The following is a 10066-nucleotide window of genomic DNA, read 5'->3' as shown; positions in this document are numbered from 1 at the left end:
ATCAATATTGTTATCATAATAACTATTAATATTATTATTGCAAAATAAAACAACTTTTTATTTATTATCATTATCAATATTATTTTATCAAATAACTATTAATTATATAAAATCATATTTACCACATATAACATAACTATAGTAATACTTTTATAATAAATGTAAATAATTAGTTTACTAATGAAAAACATAATTAAAATAACAATTAAATCACTAATAATATATAAACTTGTTCGATTACTATTATAAGTATTAATATATATAAATGATATAGGTTCGTGAATCCGAGGCCAACCCTACACTTGTTCAATGTCGTCATATGTATTTTTACTACAAAATACATTAGGTGAGTTTCATTTACCTTTTTACCCTTTATATTTTTGGGCTGAGAATACATGCGCAATTTTTATAAATATTTTTACGAAATAGACACAAGTAATCAAAACTACATTATATGGTTGAATGATCGAAATCGAATATGCCCCTTTTTATTAAGTCTGGTAATCTAAGAATTAGGGAACAGACACCCTAATTGACGCGAACTCTAAAGATAGATCTATCGGGCCCAACAAGCCCCATCCAAAGTACCGGATGCTTTAGTACTTCGAAATTTATATCATGTCCGAAGGAGGATCCCGGAATGATGGGGATATTCTTATATGCATATTGTTAATGTCGGTTACCAGGTGTTCAATCCATATGAATGATATTTTTGTCTCTATGCACGGGACGTATGATTATGAGAAATGGAAGTATGAAATCTTGTGGTCTATTAAAATTAAGAAATGATTCTTTATGATAAACTAATGAACTCACCAACCTTTTGGTTGACACTTTAAAGCATGTTTATTCTCAGGTACGAAAGAAATCTTCCGCTGTGCATTTGCTCATATTAGAGATATTACTTGGAGTCATTCATGACATATTTCAAAAGATGTTGCATTCGAGTCGTTGAGTTCATCAAGATTATTATTAAGACAATTATATTTGGATATATTATGAAATGCTTTACATGCCTGTCAACTGTCGATGTAACGAAAGTTTGTCTTTTAAAAACGAATGCAATGTTTGTAAAATTTATCATATAGAGGTTAATTACCTCCCGATGTTAACAACTGTTGTGAATCGTTTGTAATCGATATGGACTTCGTCCGGATGGATTAGGACGGGTTTTTACATTTATGATGCAAATATTCTACTTATGCTGATTTGTTATGAAATTCAAGCTACTCTCCGGAGTTTGGTTGCCGTCTTAGGACGTGGTAGCCTCTTTGTTGCTAAATGATTGTAGTAAAAAAAAGATACACTTTTCTATGATTTGCAACATCGTTGTTCAGTTGGAATTTTTATCAGTGGCAGTGCCTTTTAGTACTCACAACTTAAGAAGGTTTAATAAAATAGGCTGTGATGATAAATATGTGGTAGTTAGGTCGAGCAACGAGAAAAATGAGTTCGTATCTTAGCGGGGCAATCTAAAGATTGCAGCCACGACGATTCGTGTTCTCTTGCTTGATTTTAAACACAGATCTGAGCCTCATTTCTTTTTATTTATTTTTTCCTTATTAATTTTTTTGTCGTTCCTTCTATTATTATTGACTAATCTATGAATTGCAGGAGGACTAAAGGTAAATAAACATTCAAAGCGTGGATAGTATTCATTCTTTTAAATTATGTTGCTCAAGTGAGTGTAGACAGTGTTTTGATTGTCATTGCACAATTTGCACCGCAAAGCAGGTATACCAGGATGGAACAGAAGGGGTTCCGATTAGGCAGTTTGATGTATCAACGGTGAGATCCACTTTTCGCCTTTTTACGTTATTGTTTCAGGTTGTTAATTGATGTGTATTTAATCATGATTGTTTGACATCAAGTATATTTTCATCGCAACGACTGTAAGCTCACATTGTTGCCGTTTTCTTTTAAGTCCTTTAAATAATTTGCGTCGAATCAAATTTTAGGTTTTGAATCTAGGGTTTTTTTTTATTTTTATTTTTTTGGGAACCCATGATGATGAAAATTGGGATTTTGTATGTAAATATGTAAATGATTGATTTATTGTTGATTACAGACAACCATAAATATAAATATTTAATTACAAATTTGTGAAAGTTTTCAGTTGTGAGGAAAGGTCTTTAATTACAAATTTCGCTTAACAATACAATTGTGAGATGTCTGGCGTTCAAGATTCTTTGGACCTGAAATTTCATTTGCTTAATGGATCGGATATTGGTTCCAAAAGCTTTCCAATAGTTCCAACTATCGCTACTTCGAACGAAAAATGCATTTCCCAATGGCCTAAAGATTTATTTGAAAGTAAGCTTCCTTTCTCAAGTGTTGCCTAAATTTCGTTTGTTTTACTAACCTTAAAAAAAATATGTCCAAATTTACTGTTAACGCTTTAAGTTATATCTTTGATTGTTATAATCTCCAGTGTGCGAAAACATGTTTAGCTTTCATAAATGGTGATATATATTGGCTTATTTTTCTCTGTTTTTGGATGATTTATAGCATGTCTGTGTCATTTATTCGCTTCTTTTGTATGAAAAGGGATTGATGGTGTAAGTGGTGTTGAAAGTGCACCATCATTTGATTATTTTGAGTGTATTTGTTTGAATTGGAGAAAAGTAAACATCCTTTTTTAATCGCTCAAAGATTGGTTAAGTTGATTTTTTCGGTCTCATTGACGATTTTTTCAGGTTGGTTATTTATTGCTGCTGTTAATACAGGTATTCCTCATATTTCTGTTACTTCTGTTTATGAGTGTATTTGTTTCATGCTCTGTTATTCTCACTATTGTGCGTCTTTATGTTGTTAACGATTTCTTTGCAGGTCTCTTATCTTCGAAAGGTGAGATTTTTATTCATGTTTCTTTATTTATTTGACCATTTTTATCTTTTATTTTTTTTTTACTTTCGCTGACTTAGTATGTATTTGTTGACTTGGTATGTATTTGACATTTCACTAACTTAAAAGTTTGTATTGTTTATCCTACTTGAGCCGTATTAGAAATGAGTGTCACAAAACATATTTTTTTTTTCAATCTCATAGACTTCGCCTGAAAATGGGTTAAATTCACACTAAGTAGATCAAAATGGGTCATCAAGTATTTATTCAGGGTATTATAGGAAGTTGAAATGAGTGTCACAAAACATATATTTTTTCCATTCTCATAAACTTCGCCTGAAAATGGGTTAAATTCACACTAAGTGGATCAAAATGGGTCATCAAGTATTTATTCAGGGTATTATAGGAAGTTTGTTTTTGTTGCAGACACACAAAGCAAAAAGCTGCAGAAATTGGAATTTAATGTTTACATGTTTCAATGTAAGTTCTAACAATTTTGTCTTCCTTTGTAGTGGTTGATTGTTAATCTTTATGTTATTTTAGTTTATTAGTATAAAATCAAGTGTTTTGTGTGTAGGTGTTATGTTTCTACACGTGTCAAGAAACAGAAACGTTAACAAAGACACAACAACAAGCTGCTGTTGATGTTGATGCTATTGCTATTGTTGAGTAGCTGGTGGTGGTGGTGGTGGTGGTGGTAGTAGTGCTTCTGCAACTGCTGTTGATCAGCTGAAGTGCACTCGAAAACAAGCGTACGGCCAACGATTTTTGTAGCCATTGTCCACAAATCTGCATTTGCTTTTTTCACTTCTTTTTCCACTTCTTTACGGTAACTCATTTGTCCAGGTATTGTTTTTCTGATTACATTTTAAATAATTGGTTATGGATTAGCTACAAGCATTTAACAAAACTGATTTACCTTATAAGTATTTAAATTTCATAATCTCAAATAGTTGATTTTATTATATTCGAAAGAATAATTGCAATGTTATCCTTTTATATTAGGATATCTGCTCAAAGTGTCAAAGATTTGATGTTATTTCCTTAGTGGTAAATATTTAAAGATTTCGTTTGAATCATGTACAATAACACATTCTTTTCATGATTGTTTTTGAATTTGAATATTTTTATCACCTTATGTGTGATCATCAAAGTTGACATATTTGTACTAATTACACCCACAAATGCATCTATAATAAAATAAAACACTTGAAGGCCAATGAATACTGCAGCAGGTCCTTATCTTCATGTATTCTTTGTTGCACTTTTGTAAGCGTAAACATGTAAATATTAGTGCCACTTCTCATTCTGTTTATATACATATCACTTTTGCAGCCACCATAAACGTACATCCAAAATAGACCGCCGCAACGCGCGGTCCGTCGTTTTTCTAGTTAAATCTAAAAAAGACAAAAGAATTGGACAAAATAATCAGGACCAACGTGTTTAAAATCCCAAATAATAATCTACTGATTCGGTTTGAATATTTTAGTTCCTTAAACTTGTAAGAAAAAAATTAATAATAAATAACTAAATTAAATAATCTAAATATAATTATATATTTAAAATTTAAAGAAATAGATAAATAATAAATTTAAATTTATAATTTCTATATATACTAACAAACAAAACACTATTTCACTACTCACCGATAGTAACCAAAGGTCCTTTCGTCATTTCCCCTTCTTTTTTTTCCTCAACGATAAAATAAGCAACTTTCGTAAAAGAACCAACCCTTCAATGTTACCAAAAGATGTCGAAGAAAATTCTTTTTTACAAAAAAAATCAACTAACTTTTTTTTTCCCTCAACGATAAAAGATGCAAATTTCATAAAATGAACAACCATTCAATGTTACCAAAAGATGTAGAAAAACATTCTTAAAGAAGCAACTTTTACAAAAGGAAAAACCCTTCAATGTTAATGTCAAAAAAATTCTAGAACAAGACTTTTTTTTTTAATCGCATTCAAAACGGAGGCCCCGACGCGAAGCGAAGACTCCACTGATTAAATAAGATAAAAAATAAAAAAAGAGTTGTGTACTCATATCCTAGTAGATTCCACGTAGGAAAAGGTCTAGAATCAACCCACCTAGAATTTGCCAACCAGATTCTTCTACCTTCCTATATATCTTCAATCTTCGTCTTCAAAAACATCAAAATTCAAAATAATTAATTTCAAAAATACATAAAAAGACATACGCAGATTGAAAAGCGGAATTATTTTCTGCAAAATTCGCAAGATCATAAGGTACGCTTTAATCACCAATTGGTTTCTTCTCAAACAATACTAAATTCATCCTTCTTTTTCTTTTTATATTTTGCGTTCGTCTTTCTTATAATTATTTGAAGGAAATAATGATTTAGTATGTTATTGTTGTTTGAGCTATGATGATGATATTTGCTGTGTAGATGTGTTTAATTTTTGTTAGTTAATGTAATTTTGAGGTTTAAACTTTTAGATCTTATAAGAAGAAAACCTCAAGGTGAGAATTGAATAAATAAGCGGTGGATTTTAAGCTAAAAATCAGAAAATATGTATTTTCGGAGGATCTTTTTGAAGTTGTATATCTGACCTTGTTAGTATTTACACTTGATGATAATATTAATAATAATTTAGAAGACATTAGGGGAACTTCGATTGAATTATGAAGTGTAATGTTTGATTAAAAGAATGTATTTGACCTAAACAAATCAAATTGCATATTTAACAAACATAATTCGAACCTTTGAATATTCAAATTATGAATCATCCAACGCTTTTAATCATTCAGTTTTATCAAACGCAAACTTACTTTGTTCCTTGACTTTAGTTATAGTTGTAGAATATATTCACCCTTAGATTCTAGATACATATCAATGTATAGCTTCAATTTTTAGTGTTATGTTATGCCCTTTAGAAACTCTTAGTTTGTTCCTTAGTCATAGTTGTAAAATTTCTTTGCCCAGTGGTAGAGTTGAGTCATTCAGCAGTTAGTAAAGTTATCCTTCGTGACTTGTGGTCATGGTCTCAGATGTTGGAAACATGTTCTTTGCAACACGCAGGGAAAATGCGTACAACAAAGGTTTTACCGAATCTATGTGGAATTGAGAACTATATCACACCTGGGTTGACCTTGTTATTGTGTAATACTTGTGGGTTCAGTTTAACTTAAATGACAAGACTGAGCCATCCGGTAAGGTTACATCTTTGTGACTGGCAAGGTCATATAAATACAGAACCATCTTTTCAAAGCTCGTTAGCCGGCTTATGTGCATTAAATCGCCATTTCAGTTGTTTACAAATCTTATTATATAATGAATCATGTTGTTCCATACTTAATTGTCTAATCATCCATGTGTTCTTCATGTTCTTAGGTATAAAATAGGTATTACAATTTACAATATTACAATATAGAAAATGATGTTTAAAAATAGTAACTAATGTTTATAAACTACTTGCAGGAAGATTGTTTTCGACATTATATGGATTATAGCCCACGTGAGAAGGAGGCTTCTTTGGAGCGTACAAGGGAATCACTCATTGCCCTGTCTTACTGTGAACCAGAGAAGATTGTTGCTGATTCAACTCAACCTGAAAAAGTCAACAAAGTCAAAGGTGTTGATGAACTCAGATCTAAACTGATATCGATTACTTCCATGGTTCCTTGTTCCAAGGCTGCTGGTGAGGTTTGAAGCTATCAACATGCTGTCGTGTTTTCATTAAATGTTCATCAATCTTGTAGTACAATATACTCATATGGTTAAAAGGTCTATCTTGTTTGATGTTACTTTTGAGAATTTGAAAGTATCCCAGAATGTATAATAATAGAACTAATACAAAGATCATCCCTTGGATGTTGAAATTCACATTGCTGCACTTGAATCACGGCGTGTGTTTTTTCGGAACGTTGAAATCAACGTAATACTTTTTAGTTGTTTTTTTTTTTTTTTTTTCGAACAATAGTTTGCCATGGGGACTAAACCACCCGGTACTACATGACTTATATAACCAAAAGACTACTTGAAATGGGACATTTATCTATACTATGCTCAGCTTGTGAAGTTTGTCATATTTGACAGGTCTAATAAGAGCGTGTTTTGTTTTTCCAAGTGATAATATCGTGTACGTTACCTTCTTATTGTTGTATTGTAGGCTAAAGATGTTGATGTTTATCTACTTGTTGGCATGCTAGGCGCATGTACAGTTTGCTGTCTGTTCATGTCATCTCTACTCTAGTTTTTGTTCAAGTACTGTCACGATTTAAAGGATGCATGAACACCAAACATGTACACCATGTCACCATGTAGAATATTCAATTTATATAGATGGTCAAACATTCGCACCCTTTTGTTTCCCACTGATGCGGTGTTCTGAAATCATTATCCTTAATTCCTCATCGCAAATGTATCCGCTTAAACCATTCCCATCGGCCACCCCCCTCCGGCCACCCCCTATGGGCCCTCGAGGGCGCCGATACACCCCCCCCCCCCCCCCCCCTCTCTCTTCCCCTCTCTTCTTATCTACACATATTTGAGGACGAGTGTGGTCAGCTTTTTGTCCCATTTTTACCAATTCAAACGAGCATATATATTTATTTTTCCACTACATATATTCCCACTTATTCATTTTTATTTATATCATCACAGGTAAAACTCACTTATGTTACACACAAAAAACAAATTTGAACATGAGACTTGTTCCGAAACGGTCAATTTTCACCAAAATATCAGTCTACGTTAGAAGAGCAAAGGGGGCTAGATGGTGGTTATAAAATTGATAGAACCTAAAATGGATGAAATACTAGATAGACTTTTTTTACGGCGAAAATATTAATATATATATATATATATATATATATATATATATATATATATATATATATATATATATATATATATGTACATATATATATACATATACATATATGTACATATATATATACATATACATACATATATATATATATATATATATGTATGTATGTATATATATATATATATATGTATATATATATGTATGTATATATGTATGTATGTATATATATATATATATATATATATATATAAAGATCGTAATGATCCGGTGGTACATACGAACAACAAAAATTGAAAGGTGTCGCTCTGATCATCCTACAAATTGGACGATAACAATGAAAGAGAGCGAGCACATTGAAAATATAAATGACAGTACAAACGAATGACCACCAAACCTAAATCTGAAAATATATAAAATCGGATACGTATTTAACGCTGCAATTGCCACTACTCAAAAGCCGCACAACTACAATGAACACCGGGCACTTCAGTAGCACCTAACCCGAGGCCTGCAAATTAAAGTAACCTCTCGTGCCCGAAAAACCACGTAACTACTCCTAAACCAGAGAATCACAAGCCCATCGAATAAGATCAAATCCCCGTTCGAGCGGAAAAAAGGACCCCGAGAGAAACACTCCAATTTTTCGAGGTCAACTAAGTCAACACACGTCGGCAATGACATCGAGTCCACCCGAATAAACTCGACTACGGGAAAGGTATGAACACAACAGCGGAGCAGCAACCAAACAGTGCTAATCGCAAAGTCAAACCAATAGAAACCAGGCTATCATCGCCGAATTTTCTGAGGACATTTACAAACATGCGGATTCCGACAGTTAAAACAACAACCGGTATTCACCGGTATCCGTCTATAAAACCAGCAGCCACCAGCAAACACCAGCCACCACAATGAAATACAAGATAGACGAGGACTATAATTGCTGAATCAACTGCTCCTCCAGAATGGCTGGTAATACCACTCAAGGGCGGATCAACAATCATCCATAGGGGCACCACCAAGCGGGATCGAGACCAGTCCCTTGTATATAGGGTTCCAAATATGCGCTTATATATATATTAGATATTTATAATTTATAGTTTAAAAAGCGGAATATATATGTTTATTATTAAATGTTACTGTAGTTAATAAATTAAAATAACACAAAAATATATGTTTAGATATTAAATATTACGATTTAGGGTAAGATACTATGACAAGCGGTCAAGTGAGTGTACGGCTACACAATCGAAATCAAGTGGTCTTTAGAAAAGAGAGTATGAACATTCCCGTGGCGTTAAATGAAGTACAACTTAAAATTTTTGATTGAATAGCAAATAGAGCACGCAATGGGACCTTGGAATGACAATAATGGTTACTTTATTCTAAATCTTTGGATGTTGTTAGAGACAGTAGAATATGAATTGGTTAAGTTCCAACTTCTTGTAATTAGGGATGGCAATTGTAACGACCCGACTTTTTCGACTTGCTTTCGTGCCTTGTATTTTTGCGAAACTGCGATTTTGTGCGTACTATGCTACTTTATACTCTGGAAACTTGATATACGTGGTTTACTTCCAATTATATGTTAAAACGTGCCTTAGAGTACGTAGGATACTTAACTTGTTCACCGGAAGCCTTTATAACCGTTAGTGTTACTTGACGTTTCGAATAAACCGCGGACTGCGCACACGTTTGACTTTTGTCGTAACCGGAATATTATGACTGCTAAATATTAATTATTATTTTATAATAATAATTACCTGGGTTTTTGGATGCTTAATTACGCGTAGGAATTTAATTAAGCTTACTAGTTAGTCATGTTGGACTTTCTACCTTGTTGGACTTAAGCCCACCCTACTCTAGCTAGTGGCCCAATTAATTAGCCCACTTATTAATTACTAGTGACCCATTAATATATAAGACAATTACCCATTTAATTAGAGGGAACATGCTAGCAAAAATGTCAAGTATTATCCATAATGTTACATGGGATCCTAGCATAAGTACCTACTTTAGACAACAATTAACCAAAAAGCAACTTTTTGTCCCCCTTGTTCCCCCCTCAAAATCAAGGCTACCACCACCACCCTCACCCTCATTTCACTATAAATACTAGCTTCATTTCATCCATTTAACACTTGCTCTCATTTGAATTTCACACCACTTGCTCTCTTATTTCCTTTCTAGTCTTTCTCACTCTAGAAACTTGTAAGTTTTTCTTCTTCTTCTTCTTCTTCTTCTTCTTCTTCTTCTCCTTTCTAATTCGTGGTCATCATCGTCATTAAAGGTCTTGCTTTTTAGCTTTGATCTTGATTAGATCTTGTAGATTCAAGCATGAATCCTTCAAGAACATGGAAGATTCAAGCTTTCTAGCTTTGAATCTTCACCAACTTTGTAGATCTAGATTATTTTTACTTTAATCTTGT

General features: G+C 32.7%; 1 protein-coding gene and 1 long non-coding RNA gene across 4 annotated transcripts; both read left to right on the top strand.

The window, feature by feature from the left end:
• The first annotated feature begins 1624 nt into the window (after positions 1–1624).
• On the top strand, positions 1625–4240 carry LOC139855717 (uncharacterized). 3 transcript variants are annotated; one of them, XR_011761531.1, is made up of 7 exons: positions 1625–1788; positions 2117–2313; positions 2697–2726; positions 2830–2847; positions 3271–3324; positions 3422–3690; positions 4180–4240. XR_011761531.1 is itself a non-coding variant. In XM_071844972.1 (6 exons), exons 2-6 carry the CDS (start codon positions 2169–2171, stop codon positions 3487–3489), a joined length of 315 nt encoding a protein of 104 aa, XP_071701073.1. In that variant the 5' UTR covers positions 1625–1788; positions 2117–2168; the 3' UTR covers positions 3490–3801. The 3 variants fall into 3 exon arrangements, 1 of the variants encoding a protein (XP_071701073.1); XR_011761532.1 differs by lacking the exon at positions 4180–4240 and adding an exon at positions 3850–3895; XM_071844972.1 differs by lacking the exon at positions 4180–4240 and having other exon boundaries at positions 3422–3801.
• A 678-nt stretch (positions 4241–4918) lies between these two features.
• Positions 4919–6691, top strand: LOC139853668 (uncharacterized). Its single transcript, XR_011761370.1, has 2 exons — positions 4919–5093; positions 6287–6691. It is a non-coding gene; the product is annotated as an uncharacterized lncRNA (long non-coding RNA).
• The last annotated feature ends 3375 nt before the right edge of the window (positions 6692–10066 follow it).

The sequence above is a fragment of the Rutidosis leptorrhynchoides genome, chromosome 6 (assembly GCF_046630445.1).
Source record: "Rutidosis leptorrhynchoides isolate AG116_Rl617_1_P2 chromosome 6, CSIRO_AGI_Rlap_v1, whole genome shotgun sequence".
Classification (NCBI taxonomy): Eukaryota; Viridiplantae; Streptophyta; class Magnoliopsida; order Asterales; family Asteraceae; genus Rutidosis; species Rutidosis leptorrhynchoides.
Note: the sequence above shows the minus strand (reverse complement) of the source record. Positions and strands in the feature narration are given on the sequence as shown.

Excerpts from the sequence above, each read along its gene's own strand:
- LOC139855717 (XM_071844972.1), top strand. The coding sequence starts at position 2,169 with ATGTCTGGCGTTCAAGATTCTTTGGACCTGAAATTTCATTTGCTTAAT. Across the intron at positions 2,314-2,696 it reads GCCTAAAGATTTATTTGAAA|GTTGGTTATTTATTGCTGCT; the intron begins GTAAGCTTCCTT and ends CGATTTTTTCAG. Across the intron at positions 3,325-3,421 it reads TAATGTTTACATGTTTCAAT|GTGTTATGTTTCTACACGTG; the intron begins GTAAGTTCTAAC and ends TTTTGTGTGTAG.